Below are 19,872 nucleotides of genomic sequence, written 5' to 3'. Positions count from 1 at the left end.
GGCTTGAGTGGAACAGAGGGAAGAAACCTCCGGGGAAGAAAATGTAGTGGGACGAGATCTCCCATTATCAAGGCCAGGTTTTCTCTCTGAACTCATCCCTAGCTCAGGTGGGCATGCTGCCATGTTAAAGGTTCAGAAGAGAGACCTGGCCAAGTGCCAAGCCAGGGCAGGTGGGGACAGGCCCTCTGTCCCCAGAGTCCTGACTGACTGCTATCCTCCTCCCCTACAGCCACCACCACCTGCGACCCCGTGGTGGAGGAACACTTCCGCAGGAGCCTGGGCAAGAACTACAAGGAGCCTGAGCCAGCGCCCAACTCAGTGTCCATCACAGGCTCCGTGGACGACCACTTTGCCAAGGCCCTGGGTGATACGTGGCTTCAGATCAAGGCGGCCAAGGACGGCGCGTCCAGCAGCCCCGAGTCAGCCTCGCGCAGGGGCCAGCCGGCCAGCCCCTCCGCACACATGGTCAGCCACAGTCACTCCCCCTCTGTGGTCTCGTGAAGGGAGCGCCACCCTCAAACAAGATGTCAATCTGCATGGTTTGCCTGAGCTTTGAACAGTCAGTGCTTAAAAAAAAACACAAAAACAAAAAAAAAAATTGTCGGGGTGGGGTAGGGGGAAGGGTAGGGAGGGGATGGTTTATTCGCAAAAACCATGTCGTTGGATTTTTGTTCTGTTTTCGTACTTGCTTGGTATTCATACCCGGGGGCCTCAAACTCGATACCGGGAGCTGCCCGTGGACCATCTAACGTAGCGTCCTGCCTTCCTGCCTCAGTTACCAAAGAAACCTCTGATGCAGGTCTGCTGCCCCATCAGGGGCCAGGACTCCACGGCGCACGCTTTCTCAGTCACAAGCCATGACGTTGGTGACCCAGATGCTTCGTGCTTTTCCATTTGCTTCTCGAGACCGGGGTGTGTGTGTGGCTTCGCTTCCATTGCGTGTTTGGTCCGGGCCGCATGTGAGTGCGTCTGCGTGCGTGCATCTACTTGAAGAGAACAGAGAACTGTCGCGTCTGATTTGCACTACTGGAGGAGGCGAAAGTTGCCCGCCTGACAGCTTTCTGTGAGATGCTAGTGCTCTGAGGGCAAACTGCTGAAAAACAAAGGGTTTAAGGATGACATTTCTGACCATTTGTGTGTTGTTTGTTTTTTTTAAATTTAGACAAAACAGCTTTGGAAGGGGAAGTCTCATACAGGTTATAGGTCTTTCTCTCTAGATTTCAGGTGCTTGCAACTGGACTGCAGACTCTACCAATCACGGGCATTCTCCCTTTCCTAAACACTGCAGTTTGTTAGACTAGAGCTGAGGTTGGAGGATTCTGTAGTGCTTTCAACGTGATGCATGTTTTAATGGAGAAAAATAGCTGGTTTCTATTAATTGTATAGATATAGTAAACAAGAACCTTAATACTTACTAGCTTCTTTTCAGAATTAGTTTATTTTTGTCATTTACAGTCCTAGATATACTTACTGCTGGTACAGTTGTACTCTGAGATTTGTTTGATATTCACATTACTCCTGAGTCATGTGGGGCTGGCAGGCCCTGGAGACGGGCAGGCCAGTCGTGGGTCAGCCGCCGTGTAGGATGCTGGAGGTTTTGGCTGCCAGCTGACGTTTATTTTTTGCATCCCTGTCTGCTTATTACTAGCTACCAGGGGAGTTGGGGTTTGTGTCTTCCAACTTCCCTCCATGCAGAAACTGCTCCCTTTCAACCCTCTTGGCTGAACAGATTACTGACAATCTGTGATATGGTATTTTGTGTGCTTCCTCGTACGCTGGGGCCAAGGCAGTATACATTCCTCTGACTTTATACAGTTATCACTGCATTTATTATCGTTTGCTAGAGTAATAGCTACTAACTAGAAATTAGGCGAAGAAGAAAGCATGACGGACACAGCTGTGGATGTTCAACAGCTGCTCCTCTTTTTGGTAAATGTACATTTCTATCCCCCCCACCCACCCACCCCCGGCCCGTTCCAGCCTCTAGAATGCCACCAGAGGGCTTACAAAGTTGCCTGGCCAGGTGACAACAGGTGCGCCCGCCTCCCCTGTGAGGCACTGTGGACGCCCGGGAGCCCTCGAGGCTGGTTTTCTGTATAAGAAAAACACAGGTTAGCTGGTTAATTGTAAAAATTGTCACTGGGCAGAAAGGTCAGCAGATCGGCTCTTGTGGTCCCAGGGTGGCTGCAGGTCTTTCCACAGGCAGAAGAAAAGCCCTTCTCCTCTTGCCCCTGCACACATTTCACCCCCACATAACTGGGCTTCCAGGCTTTCGCATTCGGGCCCCTATATTTTCTGTAGGAAAAATCGGTGAGAACACTTTTTTTATATAGGTAACTTTAAGACCATCATTACGCTGTGCGTAAAGAATGTACAGAGAAATTTGTAGGTATTTTTTGAAGAACAATTAATTTGTTAATGATATGTAGCTATTTAATTTCCCCGTTCCCATTGTAATCATTCATATTTTTTTTTGTTTGGAAAAAAAAGTTGATCTTTTTTTTTTTTTTTGTCGTAGATTTGTCTGTAAAAGTGCAGGAACACAGTTACTCTATGAGAACACTGCATCTGCCTTAATAGCCACTAGTTTGTTATTGCTCCAGGCTACTGAGCGCTGCGGCGGGAAAGCAGCCGCCGCTGGCGGGCTCTGGGAAGGGCGGGCTCCTTGGGCAGCGGCCTGTCGGCGCCCGGCACTGACCTATCTGGGATAGGCGGGCCCCTGGAGGGGCCCCGGGCACACAGGGAAGCAGAAAACCAAACATTTCACTGGGAAAGGACACACTCCCTGGCCTCAGGAGGAGCACAGTGAGTTCTTCTCAGAGCCACGCCGTCGCAGTGCGTTCTGACCGTTCTCTCTCCATGTTTGTAAATCTGTAATATACCATTCTCTGTGGCCTGTTTTTCCTGGAAGAAGAAGAGAAAAAAAAGGTTTGGCAGGCCATCTTTTTTTTGTACTTAAAAGTAGCCTTAAGAACAATAATAAAGTGCTCTTAAACCACAGGCTGTGCGTGTGACCAACGGGCCCGGGGACGGCACAGCGGGCCTGCACCTGCGTCCAACGGCACCCCCTCTGCCCCAGGCAGGCGGGCAGACAGCGTCTGTAGCTCCCAACTCCCCAAGAAGCCCCATTCACGACCTGACCTGCAGAAACCCCGCCTCAGAGTCAGCCTTCAGACTCCCTGTTGACTTGGGTCCCAGGCCTGAGGCAGAAGAGAACGCCCCAAGATCACAAGTGGGGAGAGATTGTCCCCCCCCCCCCCCCAAGTTCTCAGGTGCAGATCTGGGTGTCACGGATGGCCACCACATACTGCAGTCAGGGCGTTCCGTGTACCACTGAGGAGGGCCCTCGAGGGAAGGCGTCTCCCTCCCTTGGCCGTAGAGGAGTGGGCTCTGGGGGTGTGAGGCCTCCTCCGGGCAGGTGGGGTGCCCACCCAGGCCATTACTAGGATGTGGCCCTTCCACCAGTTCAAGGCAGCAGCAGCAACTTTGTTCCTCCCCTGAGCAGGGAGGCAGGGCGGCACAGGTGTTTTGCCCACAGCTGAGGATAGGCCAGGAGGTGGAGGAACCGTCTGGGTAGCAGACTCTGTCGGGACTGGCTGGAGTCCTGGGTTCAGTGGGATGGGTGCGGGCCCTTCTGTCCGGCATGTTCCTCCCTCTCCAGCAGGTCAGACAGAGTTTACAAGGATCTCCGCCCTCACTGGTACCCAGAGGCCCCTCTCTGGGGTTTGTAGAATAGCCCAGGGACTCTCATCTGCCCTGCATTTGGCATGTGTTAGGCTCACTGTTCCCCGTCCTTACTACCGCCCTATGGGGGCCAAGCTGGTGGGATCCTGGGAGTTTTGACTATCAAACATTTGACAACAAGAAAAAAAACTCGTGAAGGGAACCAAGTCCCAGATCAAGGGCAATGCCAAAGCCAAGGTTATTATTCAGCTCAGACTGGTAGGATCATGAGTCATGAGAAATGGAGAACGCCAGATGCTCCTGGGCAGCGAAGCGGGGGCCCTGGTCCTCAAGGTATGCAGAGGAGGAGACCACAAAGGTTGGGGGGGCGCAGGGCCCAGAATCACCAGTCCTGGGGGCAGCAGTCCCGTTCTAGTAACCAAGGGTTCCTCAGCAGGCGGCGAGGGTGGGCCACGTCATACGGTCTCATCGTCGCTCATGTCCCAGATCTGTGTGGAGAAGGGGAGACATTCAGTGTCCAGATGGCTGGTGGTGCCCACTGATGTGGCCTCAAATCTGTGTGGTGTGTGAGCAAGCAAAGAATGACAGCTCCCACTTGAAGACGACACACCGCGTGCTTCACAACACCCTTGTTGCTAAGGACAGACACCCCAGTTCTTGTATAATGAAAGCAAATCACACAGAAGCGAAGTCTTTTGCCTGAGGTCTCACTGCTGAGTGAACGGCGGCCAGGCTGGGGCCTGGGGTGCTGGGATCCGAGTGGGGATTGTGAGCGTCCCTCACCTCCGATGCCCACCGCACAGCGCCATCACTGCCCCGCTTTTTTTTTCTGCCACACCGACCCCTGTCCCATCCTGTCTCTCAAATTAATCCAAGTAATCCTGTCTCCTCACGGTCCCCCGCGGCTGGGACTCTGGCCTGTGCACTTGCTCAGAGGCCCCACATGCCTGTGCACACGCTACCCACCTCAGCAGCCTCCCACCCCCGGGGCAGCATGTCAGCTGTGGTCCAGGTGCCAAATGCACTACAGATGGCACAACGGGACAAGGACTGACGGCTGGCCCTTGGGAATCAGCTCTCTGCCCACCAGTCCCAGGGGAGACAGCCAGGTCCTGCCTCTGTCCCTGTGTGTCTTTGGGGAGCCCAAAACTTTGGGGGCCAACCTTCGGCGGGCAGCATGAATAAGGGGACAGTGGGGCTCTCACAGCATCACCGCTGTTAAGAGGAGTGAGGAGGCCCTGCCCAACTGCCTCTTTCTCTGCTGCCATCTGTCCGGATCCCTGGGAGGGAGCCCGAGGCCAGTACAGCGGCCCCTGGGGCTCCTTGCACCCTGGGCTCCCTAGGGGGCTGGTCTCTGAACTTAAGCATTCAAACTTTCAAAATTCCTAGAACTGGTTGCAAAAGGCCACCTCAACCCTAGCAGAGCTGAGAGAAGGAACATGATGTTTACAGGAGGCTGGCCCAGGGAGATGGGGAGGCCCGGCCAAGGTAAATATCAACACCAGCTTGGCCTTCAAAGTCAAGGATGTGGAAAATAAATAGAGAGAAGGAAATTTCCTTTATCCTGAGGTCCCAGCTGCCTGGGCTGCACACCCATCCCCCCTTTCTACATACACCCTACTGTCCCCAAGATACACCAGCAAAGATCCAGATGCCTGTAGGAGCAGGGACGGGGTGGGGAGGAGCCTGGGCTGGGGTCCGGGACCGGAGTGAGATCAGACCAGTCCTGCCGTTCTTGGGGCCCAGCTGCCCACCAAGCTGCTCCAGAGCATGGCTTGAAATAGACTCCAGGGCCTAGACCCTCAGATGGGGTTTGATGGAGGCGTGGGATGGAGTGGCTGTATCCCAAGTAGAGGCTGCCCTTCGGAGCCCCTGGATGTGAACATCCCCCGGTCCAGACCACCTGGGTGCAAAATCAGTTCCCGGAGGGCTGTACTGCCGGGACTCATCTGTTCCTTCACTCTGATATCCAGTAAACACACACTGGTGGAGCCCCTGGTGGAGGCGGGCCCCCGGGCTATGGCTGCACAGAGCTGATGCAAATTTGCCCTCCCTGACTCCAGCACAGCTCGGGAGGTGCAGAGGGAGACAAATTCAGAGAGGTAAGATGCTCGCCTGGGATCGCAGAGCGAGTCAGGTACAGAGCTGGGAGCACAGGTGTGTGGGCAAAGGTTACATGAACAACAAAGGCTGCCTGGGACAGGCTGCATGAAGGAGGGGACCAGGGTTGGTGTGGGGGGCGCTAAAACCTGTTGGGGGTGAGAGGGATGCCAGCCAGGGCCTGGGCCATCTATGTCAACAAGCAGTGCCCTCTGTGAATGGATGGGGTTTTTTAAAGGACATTGGGGGGTGGGGGAGTCGGGCCCAGGGAAGGGCACAATGGAAGAGCAGGAGCTCCAGAGGCTCTATCTGCATCTCCTTGATGGGGAAGGGTCCTCAGCACCAGGCCCTAAGTTTGCACATAGTGGGAGGAGGGTTGGGTGGGGTACGGGCTCTGCCCCTTGCTCCTGGCACCCCAAGGGCTTACTATGACAGGGCTCTACAGAAGGGGTGGTGGGTAATGGACTTCTTATAACTGCTCAGGGATTTTCGAGAAAGAGTTCTCTGGGCCTGAGATGGGTTTCTCCACTAGGGCAGCCAGTCCTTTTCCCATAGGCTGGGCCCAGGAAGGCAGCAGTCTTAATTGTAAGCTTCCAGAAGCTTGGGCCTCGACAACAACCATATGAACTCACTTAAAGGTAGAATCTAAAAATGCTGAACTCAGAGAACCAGAGAGCAGATAGGTGGTTGCCAGGAACTGGGGGAAATGAGATGTTGGCCAAAGGGTACAAACCTTCAGTTGTAAGAGGAGTATGTTCTGGAGATCCTATGTACACATGGTGATTACACTTAAAAATACTATATACTTGAAATTTGCCTAGAGAATAGATCTTAAGTGTTCTACACACACACACACACACACACACACACACACACACACACCATGTGAGGGGATGGATATGGTAATTAATCTCATGGTGTCAATCATTTCATAATGTATATTAAATCAGTACTTTGTAAAACCTAAATGTGTACACATTATTTTTCAGCTATTCTTCAGTAAAGCTGGAGGAGAAAAAAAAAAAAAACTTTAGTCTCATCTCACCCTAGAATAAGGCCTCAGGGTGGGGAGGAATGCTGTGACCTTAGCCTTCCTCAAAGTGCCTGACGGACAAGGGACCCCATGAACATCCTCTTTGTAATGAATGAAGGCTGTATTAAAACTGGCAAAGATTTAAAAAATGTTGATAGTGCTGGCAAGGGAGTGGCAAAACACTTCCAGCAGGAACATAAATTGGTACCATATTTTTCAAAAGAAGAGATTTGGCAATATATAACACAAAGCTTTAAAAATGTTCATACCCTAAGGAAGAGATAAATGATCTCTTTTTGCAGATGATATGCAAGTACACCCAGAAAATCCAAGAGATGAATAAAGACAATATTCAGAAGATAGTAAGGTATAAAATGACCAACAACCAAGTCTACCTTCAGATATGCAAACGGCAGCCAGTTGGAAAACAGTGAGAGAGAAGAACCCATTATAAGAGTGATAAAAAACAAATTCCTAGGGAATAAACCTACATTAAATGTATAACATCCAAATGAAAAAACCCCGTCAGCTCAGCCCCACAGCAGTCCTTGCCAGGGCCTTATGAAAAGCACACTGGAACCAACGGAGAAAGTTCTCCCGTGTGCACACAGGGAGACTCAGCAGCAAGAAACGGGTCAGGTTCACCCAAATCCATATAGAGATTTACCAGAATCTCCACTTGAAAAAAAGCAACAAGTATCTTTTCTGGAGCTAGACAAGCTGGTTCTAAGGTTTATGGGGAAAACATAAATAAGCAAAGATGTCTAGGAAAACTTTGGTGAAGATAAACGCTAAGGAGGTTCCCTTGCTCTGTGTTCAAGCAGGTCATAAAGCCAACAACTTAGAAGAGGATTGCGTGCGTCACCATGGCAACAGACAGATGGGCCCATGGCAAGACTTGAGTCCAGAGACAACAGAAGAGAACATCTAAGTACATACGGAAACTTAGTATCTTAATGATAAGGTGATCACAAATCATTAGAAAAAGACGGATTTTTTAATAGATGATATGGGGACAGCTGGATAGTCATTTGCAAAAAGATAAAATTGATTCCATGCTTCACTGTACATTGGAATCCACTCCAAATGGAACTGATCTAAATGTACGACAGTGAAACTGTACAAAACAAACATCAGTGAATTCCTTTATAACCTGGGAGTGAGGAGCCTATGGCCTTAAATCTATAAGCAATAAAACAGATACAATGGATTATGTGAAAACACATGTGTGCAATTTTGCACAGAAAAACTACATGCAAAGTTGGAAAGAGAACAAAGTGGGAGAAAATACCACTTCAGCCCATAAAAGGCTAATCTCCCTAATATACAAATAGCTCTTACAAATCAAGAAGAGAAAGAGCAATAAAAGGACTCTATTTTAAGTAGAATACATGGACAGTCCCCAGAAAAAGATAGGCAAACAGCCCTTAAACCTAAGAAAAGGGGCTCAGTTGTTCAGAATAAAAGAAATGCTAAAATTTCTTAGGACACAAAGAATACTCAGAAGAAAAAAAATACTGACTCTTCACAAAAATCAAAACTTCTGATTTCTAAAAGATACCACTATGTAAATGAAAAGGCAGACCAGAGACTAGAAGAAAATATTCACAGTGTACAAAAAAAGGACTTGTAGCCAGAATATACAAAGAACTCCTATGTTCAATAATAAAGAGACAGGCAACCTTTTTGTTGTTAATTAACAAAAGATGTAGACACTTCACAAAAAAGGAAATATAATGGTCAGTAAGAACTTGGACAGGTGCTCAGCATCCTTAGTCCTCAGGAAATGCAAACCACAAAGAGACCACCACGCTGTACCTTCTAGAACTGCCAAAATGAAAACGGCTAGTAGCACAAAGGTCTGTGAGCGTGTGTAGCACCAGGAGCTCCCATACTGTGGTGAGCAGGAGGGAAACTGGCCTAAGCACTTGAGAGTAGGGCCTGCTGACTTCTAAAGTTAAACCTATAATATGATGCAGCCATTTTACTCCTCTCTACCCCAAAGGCATGAAAACACATGTCCACAAAAAGACTTGTGCAAGTGTGTTCTATTCATAAGAGGCACAAACTGGACTCAACCCAAATGGCCAATGGCAGCAAAGAGAAACAAAGAGCGGTATCACCTCACAATGGGGACTACTCACCATCCGAGGAACAGACCACGAATGCGTGCAGCAACACGTACGAATCTCAGAGTCACTGTGCTGAGTCAAAAAAGTCCGACACAAAGGACAACATACCCTCTGGATCCATTTACATAAAATTGTAGACGTGGCAAAACTAATCAATGATGACAGAAGGTAGATAACTCACTAACCGATGCACTTTAAATGGTATCTCATTGTACACAAATTATACCTTAGTAAAGTTGATTTTTTTAAAGCTTCACAGAACAGGAGCACCTGGGTGGCTCAGTTGGTTGAGCATCTGACTCTTGATTTCAGCTTGGGTCATGATCTCAGGGTCATGGGATCAAGCCTTGAGTTGGGCTCCCTGTTCAGCAAGGAGTCTGCTTGACATTCTCTCCCTCCCCCATTGCCCTTCCCACTGCGCTCACGAGTGCACGCTCTCTCTCTAAAATAAATAAATAAGAAAATCTTAATAAAAAGGTTAAAAGCTACACAGAACATTTTCTCACCTATCAGATGGGCGCAAATCCCAAAGCTTGACAATACATTCATTCATTGTATTTGTGAACCTGTGGGAAAGCAGCCCTCTGGGTGGAAGCTTGTGGGACACAAACAGCACCAGAGCCCTACGGGGGCAACTGGCACTCTCCGACAGAACTCCTCGTCTCGGATTCTGACCCAGCAGGCTGATTTAAGTCTGTCCTAGGGCTACACCTCCACAAATACAACAGGATGTGATTCACTGGTGCATGGGTCATTATAGGCAAAGACTGGCAACAGCCTGAGGGGCCGCCAACAGGGGTCCAGCTGGCTAAGCTGTTTGCTCACAGCCACATCAGGGGCTGCTGTGGCCCTAAAACACAGCGAGGAAGCTCAATGAACAGTAGGGCACCATTTCCAGGATCTCCTTAGTGAGGGAAAGAAAAATGCAAGTGTCTGTGGCAAGCCATCTTTGGTGTGAAATGGAAGAGAAAATAAGAACATCTTTACATTCTTTCACAATTTTGCAAAAGTAAACACAGAGCTGATACACTGGAAATTAATTTTAATGGTTCCCTACAGTAGGTGGGTGGGATGGGGGTGAGGCTGTCTGAGCATCCCTTGTAATTTGAGCACCAAGTCCATGTTTATATAGTCAAAAAATTAAAAAGAAAAATAACTGAAAGCACAGCAACAAAACCAAGCCAAACAACAACAACAAAAAAACCAGATACACGGGACCTCATCGAAAGTAAATGTGCCCCAAAGGACACAAGTAGGACAGTGGAAAGACAACCCACAGAACAGGAGAAAATCTTTGCAACTCACACACCTGATAAGCAATTTGTGTGTAGACCATTTACAACAGTAGTGAAAAGACAACCTAATTTATGAACGGGCAAAGGAGCTGAGTAGATGTTTCTCCAAGAAGGACATAAATGGCTAAGAACAACATGAAAATATACCTGAACATCACTGGTCATTAAGAAAATGCAAATCAGAACCGTGTAGAAACACCACGTCGCACCCGTAAGGATGGCTCTGGTCAGAAAAGCAGAGACTCGGTTCTGGGGAGGATGTGGAACAGCCGGACCCCATGGATGCCGCTGGGCACGGATGCCACGCCGCAGCCGCTGTGGCAAATGCTCTGGCCATTCCTCACAGAGTTAACCAGAGTGATCCTGTGGCCCAGCAATCCCACTGCTGGGTGTGTACCCAAGAGAATGGAAACCCATGTCCACACAAAAACCCGTATAGAAACGTTCACAGCATTATTTGTAAAAGTCAAAAAGTGGAAACAACGCAGACGTCTCCCAACTGATGAGTGGGAATGGGGTCTGTCTAGACAGCACGGATTCATTCGCCAAATGCACGCATGTCCTCGGTCTTCTCCAGGGCCCGAGGACGGTGGTGTGACCATTTACCAAGTAGGCAACTGCAGCCAGAAGAAATGAGGTAAACTTGCCCAGGAGGCCCAGGCTTTTCCAGAAAAGACTGAGGCTTTTCCACTTGATCTCACCACTTCCTTATTGTTCAACACAATTCCTTCTGAAACAAACCAATGAAGGACAACAGTCTCTGAATCTGCTTCCTGGCCCGACGCTCAGTTCCGCTGACACCCAATGAGTGGCCGCCCGGCTGCGCTGCACGCACGGGGAACCATGCACCCACGCAGGCCGGCCTCCTGCCTATCCTGGCTGCCACGGCCCCCCGCCTGCTGTCTTCTGACCCCCGTCGGGAGTTGTACCCTCACTCCTGCCCTGAGCCTGTGCTGTCCCTGGCTGGCCCAGGGCCTGACCCGCAGGGCCCCAGCCGCACTGCGGCAGCACGGAGCTGGGCCCAGCCAGAGGTGGCACTGCGGCACCTCAAGCCAGGGTGGGCTGAGGACGACCCAGCCAGGGCACTGCTCTGCAGCAGGAGGACCCTCCCACATCAGGACTCACTAGAAGCCAGGCAGAACAGGCAGCACGACCACACACCCCCAGAGAGCCCTATGGTTTCACTTTCTGCTCTCTCCACATGAGACAGACACATTTGAGAGGAGCCGTTCATCATCCAATTCTAAACTTGGGTCCCCTTTCTGGACCGCACTGCCTGGAGCCTGCCACGAACTAAGGTTTTTCTTTTATAAACACAGTAATTACCCTGTGAATGGCACGATTATATTTGTGTGCATGTGTTAAAAGTGTTCATTTGTTAAATGTAAACATTTAAAATATACCACAGTTTCTGAAACCCAGTTTGGGCATTTCTTTATTTTTTAATATAAAAATGGAAATATCCTGATCTCTCTGGGCCTCTGAGCAGCCCTGCTCCCCATACCTCCTCTCTGGGATCCTTATAGGTATGCGTCTTTCTGCGGAAAGGTCCGAGAACAGAGAGGTCTAGGGGTTGGCCTTGGCTGGGGACCAGATGAGGACATCTGCCTGGATTTCCCCAGCAGAATTCCCATCTGGATTGGGTCCACTTGGGAAAGAACGAAGTCGCCATCATGTTTCCAAATGTATCCCACTATAGCCATCCATGCATTCACTCATCTACAATCACTTATTCAAAAACAGGTTTACTGGGTAGGCACCACTAGGCTGGTGGGGTGGGGCATGGAGGGGGCTGTTCTCCATTTCTTGCCTGTCCAGTTGGTCAGTACCTTCCTTTAAACTATGGGAAATGGAGGGCATTAACCCCATTTCATCCGAGGGGCAGGAGTGTGGTAGTCTCTGAGCCCCTTCAGAGCATTTCCAAGGGACTATGGAACCAGCAGAGGAAGAGACTAGGAGGCACCCAGAAGATAGCCCGGAACAGATTTGGAAGGCAGCCAGCAGAGACATGCCCACCAGAGAGCCAAGCCAGGCAAGGCTCCCCAGAGCAGGGGCCCAATCAGAGCCGAGAACCAGACAGATGACAGAGATTGTAGGGCTCCCATCACCAGCAGACTGTGGACCTAACCTCAGTCCTTGACATCCTAGGTGAGGTTCAAGGACAGGAAGGGAGGGGAGGAGATGGCCTAGCAGGAGGAGGAAAGACGAGGGAGGAGCAGATGGCAGGCTGCAGGCCTGAGTTCAGCAAAGTCCCTCGCCCCACCCTGGGCATCCTGCCACAGCCCCACCCTGGGCATCTGCCACAGCCCCTGAGGACAGACACCTTGGTATCCTCAGGAGAGGGGAAGGACTGTTTCCAGGGCCACTTGGTAGACTCTTGAGGCCCAGCAGAGAATAGGATCTGTTGTCCTCAGACATCATTGGCCCCTGGTTGCTCTCCCTGGGTCTCCACAGTCCTGGAGTGCTGTTCACACAGGGGGAGAGCAGTGCAATCCACACTGGTTTCTGCACCCCCAGGCCCCCATGCACGGCCCTGCTGACCGCTCCAAGCTCACCTCCCACGACTCGTCGTTCACCTGCTTCCAGCCATCTGAGCTTGACAGCTCCTCCCTTCTGCAGGGCTCTTGCCCATACTTCCCCTGGGCATGGAAGACCCTTCCCAGGACCTCACTGCCTGGCTGGCTAGCTCCTGCCTGTGTGCAGCTGCTGTTTTCTCTTATCACCCATCTGAAACAGCCTCCCCTCATTCTCTGGTGCAAACAACCCATTTGGTTCCTTCAGCGCCCTACCATGATTTGTCACCATTCTAGACTGTGTATCTGCCTGACTTCCCGTGGGGATGTGAGCCGCCTGAGGGAAGGGCCAGGCTCAGTCCATTGCTGCACTCCAGGGTCTGGTACAGAGCCTGACCCAATACACAGCCTCTGAACAGTGACCCCAAACTGTCTGGTCTGTATACGATACCACAGTGGAGAAAAGAAAGGGCAATTTTTGGTGTGAACATACTACCCAAGAACCAAACAGTAGAGAAAAAGGTCCCTCAGCCCGGATGGTTGCTGGGGACCTGGCAAGTCAAGCCCTGGCCCTCCATACCCCAAAGGCAGGTGGGGGCAAGCCTGTGGGTATCTCCTGGCAGGAGCTGGGGGGCTAAGCAGGTACCAGAGCCGACTTTCCAAAGGGAGGCCTGGGCTCCATACCACTGAGACTCTTATTCTCCTTTCCGGGGCCCACCATGAAGTCCCAAGCCAGGCCATGGCAATGCACAGTGGTGGACAATTCTTGCTTCTGGATTCTAAGGCCCCAGTGCAGGATGGGTGCTAGTCTGAAAGGATACTCTGTAGGTATCAGTTGGGGGGCCTTTCAGGCTAATCTGTGACCATGCCCAACCCAGGTCCATTCATGCAACATTGGCCTGGGGAGGGCTGCAGGAGGTGCCGCTGGCTTAAGACCCAGGTTCTGACTCCCCAGTTCTCAGATTCCCACCTGGAACTACATCATACATGGGGACGTGAGCCAACTCAGAAATAATCCTGCGCTCTCTCTCCCAGTAAGTCCAGAATTCGAGAGGATGAACTATGAGACCCAGCATCCATGTCTCTACCATGGGATCTGAAAACTTCCGATCCTTCTGCCCTTCTGCAAAGGCGGATGTAGCCAATGTGAACTGCTTAGGCCAGCTGGTATAAGCAGATGATGGCCATAACAGACAAACAAGGGAGAAGAGAAAGGGCAGAAAGTCTGCAGAAGGATGGTTAGAGCAGATAGCTAGGGCGGCCCCGGGGACTGACCACCCGCCCTGTAGGGGACTTCCAGGCACCCTTGCAGGGGACCCTTGCTCTTGCTCCATCCACAGGCCTTTCCCACTCTCCTTCAGTGGAGATGAACCAATCCCTTCCCCACCCCATCCACAGGGCTCTGCATGCCCTTTTCTTAATACAGGACTGCTCTGGTACCTTCCTTTTTAAAGATACCTGCTGACTTTTCCACCCTTGGGCCCCAAGCACTCACTACCTCCTCCAACCTGGCGTCTCCTGGGCACCTGATTTGGGAGAGGAATTATGACTCAGCCCCTCTTCTCACAGAACCCCAGCCCCAAACTCAGCCTCCCAGACACCAGGCAGCTGAGGGCTGGGGAAGGAAGTGGGATGGGGTAGCTTGAACTTTTGGGGAAATGTCCAATGCTACAGTCTTCTGGTGGAGAACTTCCCCATCTCCACCCCTACATGTGCCAATTCACGGACCCAGCGTGCACTGCTTCATGACCGCACTGCAGCAGGGGTTCTAGCACAAGGGTAAGGTTTTACCAGAAAGAAATAGACACCAGGCAGCTGGCTAGATGCAAACAATGGCTTATACAAAGCACACTGGGTAGCCAGTGGTGAGGGACGACAAAGGAGAAAGGAAATGCTTCATGCTGGCGGCAAGATGGGGTGCCTCTCTCCCTATGGTGGGGTGGAGTGGGGAGGACGCCTCTGTCTGGCTACACAACTGATCAAAGGCAGAGGGAAGGGGCAGGGCTTGGGCCTGTGCATACATGCAGCTTGCATGCCACCTTCGTGGGGCCTCTGTCCCCAGTCCTCCCCCACAGCATCCCCAACTAAGATGCTTTGGGCTGCAACTGACAAGAGAGGGGTCTGAAAAAATGGCCTCTTGTTTCAGAACCTAGTTCCAGCGAAAGAGACCAACACACCAGCACATGCACTCAGAGAAGTGCTGGGAAGGCACTCAGTTCACTGGCTGAGGTACCAAGAACCCAGCTAACACCTGAAACTCCCAAAGACAGGGATAGGATGCCCCGGAGAGGGGTCCCTGGGGGGACTGTCATCTTAAAGGAAGCACGGGAGGTAAGCAGTGCAGAACAGGCTGCTAAGAGCAGCTACTAGGCCTGAAGGAAGGAGAATAGAAAACAAAGTCAAGGCTCAGCTCCCCTCCATCTGGGGAGGTACAGAGCTCAGGTGAAAACACTCAGTGACAGGGAGGCTCCATGACAGTCCACCTGAGGAAGGGCTGCTCGTTTCCACCTTCCCACCAGGGGCAGGGTGGGCCTCCAAGGCCAGAAGAGAAGGACAGGAGGCAGGCAGCGGAGAAGGTATGTTTCACGGGGGACAGTAGTTTCAAGCCATCCCCTGGGGCAGAAGAGAGAAAGTGGGACCCCTTTCCTTGCCCCCACAGGGCAGACTGGACCGGAGAGCTTGGCCCATGTACTGGATGAGTAGGACGCAGGCATTTAACATGTTTTCAAGCAAGTTCTAATAATATGAGAAAATCATCAGAGACATAACGTTAAAAGAGAAAATAAAACCATGTGCCCCAATCACATACACTCGAAGTTTTTTTTTTTTTTAAAAAAAAAGGAGGAAAAAGCAAAACCAAACAATAACCTGCAAGTAATAGAGTCAGGGGTGTCCCGTTTCTCCTTTACCTTACGTGTTTTCACAAAGCTCACAAGGCACTTTCCCGACCAGAAGAAGAGGTGGCCCACGGAGTGGGCCGCTGTGCCCCGAGGGCCCCTTGGGGTGAGCATGCTGGCTGCTGAAGTGCCCAGAACTGTAAGAAACCTCGGGCCAGGGAGGAGAGGCTGCCACCTTACCCATGGACTCCGTGGTGAGGCTTCCACGGGAGACCCTGGAATTCCCAGCCCCCAGCACCGGCTGCAGAACATCTCCCCTTACGATTAGTCTGGAAAACGGGGCTTGTAGCCCTGCCTTATTTAGCGCCCTCCCTCTGGATGTGTCCTTAAAGGAGCACCAAGATCTGCAAGCTCCAAGGATTGTTTATTGCCTAAGGCCAAGGGTGCGACTGAGGCCTGAGAGGGGTCAGTCGAGTCCAAGGACCGGCAGGACTGGCGGGGAGCAGCCTAGTTTTTGGGCTCTCAACTCCTCATTACCAAGTGACATTCAAAGGCAAAGCCTCCAAAATAGCATCAGCGGCCCCAGAGAATGACTAACAACAGGGTGTGTGTGGCGTGCTTCAGCCTCTCTACTTAGTCTGGGGAGTAGTGCAGATTTATTTTGGGGACAGAGAGAAGGAAGGGGACATGTGGGAGAAGGGCGGCCGGGCCCCAGGCTTGTTTGCTTTCTTCCCAGCTTCAAAACACATTTTTCAAATTAGGTGGTAAGAATACAGGGCAATTTCTGTGGCACCAACATACTTTCTTTCAAGATATGATTTATATGTTTGGCCCACATTTTAAATGAAATGGTTATTGAGATAAATGGCCGTGCTGGAGGCTGCAAAGTGGTTTCCATTATGTAGTTCTTCTTTTCAGTTCCTCAGAGAACTTTCTGAAAAGTGCCCCTGTAAAAAGATGACACTTTAGCATCTTTGTTCTTTACCTCAAAGGGCTTTTGGGGTCAACATTGGAGAGACAGTGAAGGGAAGGGAAAAAATAAATGTTTAAGAACTCAGAGCTCTAGAGCGAGATGAATACAGACTGTACCTGGCAAGAGATAATTTTGAAACTTTATAAATGCTAAGGCAGGTGACCTGGAATATAACGAGAGGGCCCTGATTCAGTCCCCGGCAGATGTTCGAGAAAATGGCTGGTATCCCTGCACGGAGTCATGAAGGCGTGGCCTCCATGCGATGAGACAGACACTGGCCCTGACCTTGTACAAAGCTGCAGAAATCAGACAGTGTGGCACTGAAGTAAGGACAGAAAAAGAATGAGCAGGGAGAGACCCACACATATACTGGGTCAACGGACTCTCAACAAAGGTGCCGTGGTAATTCAATGAGGAAAGGAGACTCTTCTCAACAAACAGCGCTGGCACAATTAGATACCCACGTGGAGAAAAACAAACCTTGACCTTTACTTCAAACCATACGCAGAAATTAACCTGAAATGACTGAAACACGGACATATATGTAAAAGTATAAAATAAAAAATTAATGAGACACCAGGGCAGGCAGAGAATGCTTAAGATACTAAAAGTATGAAACATAAAATAAAAACTTAAGAAACTCGACTTTGTAAAAAACCCGAACTTTTTCTTTCTTAAAGACAAGAAGAAAATGAAAAGACAAGCCAAAGATATGATGGAAAAAATATATGTAGTACCTATACCTGGCGAAGAACCCATGTCCAGGAAATATAAAGAACTCTTACAACGCAGTAATAATAAGATAATCTGCGGAAACTGTGGCAAAAGATTTGAAAGAAATGTCATGAAAAGAAGACACACAGATGGCAAATGAGTACATGAAAAGATGTTCAGCATCCATTGTCATCAGAGGATGGCAAGAAAACACCCACAAGCTACCACCACCTACCCAGCTAACTAGCTGAAATGAAAGACTGCCAGCTCTAAGTGCCGACCAGGAGGCAAGCAACTGGAACTCTCAAATGCTGCTGGTGGTTACAGCAAATGGTACGGCCACGTTAAAACCAGTGTGATAGTTTAAGAGATTAAACCTATACTTACAACAAAACCCAGCAATTCTAGTCCTAGGTAATCACTTGACAGCAATGAGAAGATGCGGTCCACACAAAGACTGGTACATAAACACACACTGGAGCTGCATTTGGAACAGTCCCAAACAGGACACAATCCAAATACTCAACAATGAGTGAGTGAACAAGTGTGGTATATTTCACAAATTAGGATACTATTCAGCGGTAAAAACAACTGAGACGTACCACAACACGGATGGGTCTCAACAATATCACATTGAGCAAAAGAAGCCAGACAAAAGAAGACTTGGCATATGATTCAAAAAAATAATCCTAAAATTTGGATGGAACCACAAAAGACCCCAAACACCAAAGCAATTATACGGAAGAACAGAACTAGAGACATCACACGTCCTGACCTCAAACTGCATTGCAAAGCTACAATAATTACAACAGAATGGTACTGGTATAAAAATAGATACCCAGACCAACAGACAAGAATTGAGAGCCCAGAAATAAATCCACACTCTGACGGTCAACTAATGTTTGACAAGGGGGCCAAGAACACTTAATGGGGAAAAGGTAGTATCTTCAACAAATGGGCACTGAGAAAATCAAATAATCACCTGCAAAACAATGAAGCCAGCCCCCTACTTTACAGCATTCACAAACAATAACTTGAAGTTATTGTTAACTTCAAGACTTACTGTTAACTTAAAGACTTAAACACAAGACCTCCTGCTGTGCAACTCCTACAAGAAAACACAGGAAAGAAGCTCCTTGATGCTGGTCTTGGCAATGATTTTTTGAGCTGTGACACCAAAAGTACAAAAGCAACAAAACCAAAACTCATCAAGTGAGACTATGCCATACTAAAAAGCTTCTGCACAGCAAACCAACCGAGACAACAGTAAAACCAACAACAAGAACAAAAACCCATAAAATGAGAGGGTAACCTATGGAATGGGAGAAAATATTTGCAAACCACGTATCAGATAAGAGATTAGTATCCAAAATACATAAAGAACTCCTACAACTCAGTAACAATAAACTGAACAATCTGATGACAAAATGGACAGAGGAACTGAACAGACATTTTTCCAAAGAAGACACCCAAATGGCCACCAGTTACACGAAAAGGTGCCGGACATCATTAACTGTAAGGTAAATGCAAACTGAAACTACAATAAGATACCACCTCATATCTGTTAGGATGACAGTCAAGAAGCTAAGAGATGTTTCCGAGAGGCTATGGAGAAAGGCAACACTTACACACTGCTGGTGAGAACGCAAGCTGGGGCAGCCACCATGGAGACAGTATGAAGACTCCTTTAAAAATTAAAAATAGAGCTACCATGTGATGCAGCCATTCCACTGCTGGGTATGATATTGAAGAGACTGATGGACCCACCCCCACGCCGCCTGCAACATCACTCCCAACAGCCAAGCTGTGGAAGCAACCTAAATGTCCATCAACAGCTGGATGGATCAATCGAATTATTATTCAGCCAAGAGAAAGAAGGAAATCCTGCCATCCAGGACAACATGGATGGACCCTGAGGGCTTTATTCTAAGTGAGATAAGTTGGAGAAAGACAAATGTGTATGTTCCTCTGATATGTGGAATCTAAAAAAAGCCCAACTCATAAAGAGAGAGTAGAATGGTAGCTACCAGAGGATTGGGGGTGAGGAAACTGGGGAGTTGTGGTTTAAGGGTACCAACTTGCAATCAGTAGATGAATGAGTCCTGGAGATCGAATGCACAGCCCAGTGATTATAGTCAACAATACTATGTTATATACTTCAAGGCTGCTAAGAGACTAGATCTTAACTTTTCCCACCATGAGAAAGAAGCAGCTGTAACTTGGTAGAGGCCAACACTAAGGTGGTACTTACTGCCATATAACAAAGTATCAAATTAACATTGCACATGTTAGACTCATACAGTGTGCTATGTCAATTATATCTTGACAAAAATAAATTTAAAAAAATAAAAGATAAAAGAAAAAATATGGTTCCATTTGTATGGAACCCTAGAAAATACAATGGAATCTATAATGACAGAAAGCAGACCCTTGGTTGTGGGCTGGGTGTGATCTGAATATGAAGGGCCCCAGGGAAATCTTTACCTTCTGGGGTGATAGAAATTGTCCCTATTTGTGGTGGTGCAATGTTGTGTATAAGGTGTGTGTAAAGGTGTGTGTAAAGGTGTGTGAAGATGTGTGTAAGGCTGTCA

General features: G+C 49.2%; 2 protein-coding genes across 3 annotated transcripts in view; one reads left to right on the top strand and one right to left on the bottom strand.

The window, feature by feature from the left end:
- VGLL4 (vestigial like family member 4) overlaps window positions 1-2,474 on the top strand; it is an 84,045-nt gene extending 81,571 nt beyond the window's left edge. For both annotated transcript variants that reach the window (XM_032841683.1, XM_032841684.1), the window contains one exon: window positions 230-2,474. In XM_032841683.1, coding sequence (XP_032697574.1) covers window positions 230-501 — 272 coding nt within the window. In that variant the 3' untranslated portion in view covers window positions 502-2,474. The remainder of the gene's footprint in view (window positions 1-229) is intronic.
- A 1,417-nt stretch (window positions 2,475-3,891) lies between these two features.
- ATG7 (autophagy related 7) overlaps window positions 3,892-19,872 on the bottom strand; it is a 244,917-nt gene continuing 228,936 nt past the window's right edge. The window contains exon 19 of the mRNA XM_032841621.1: window positions 3,892-4,172. Coding sequence (XP_032697512.1) covers window positions 4,140-4,172 — 33 coding nt within the window. The 3' untranslated portion in view covers window positions 3,892-4,139. The remainder of the gene's footprint in view (window positions 4,173-19,872) is intronic.

The sequence above is a fragment of the Lontra canadensis genome, unplaced genomic scaffold (assembly GCF_010015895.1).
Source record: "Lontra canadensis isolate GAN:19392208 unplaced genomic scaffold, GSC_riverotter_1.0 scaffold124, whole genome shotgun sequence".
NCBI classification, from domain to species: Eukaryota; Metazoa; Chordata; class Mammalia; order Carnivora; family Mustelidae; genus Lontra; species Lontra canadensis.
The sequence above is the reverse complement of the archived record's forward strand: the minus strand, read 5'-3'. Positions and strand labels throughout refer to the sequence as shown.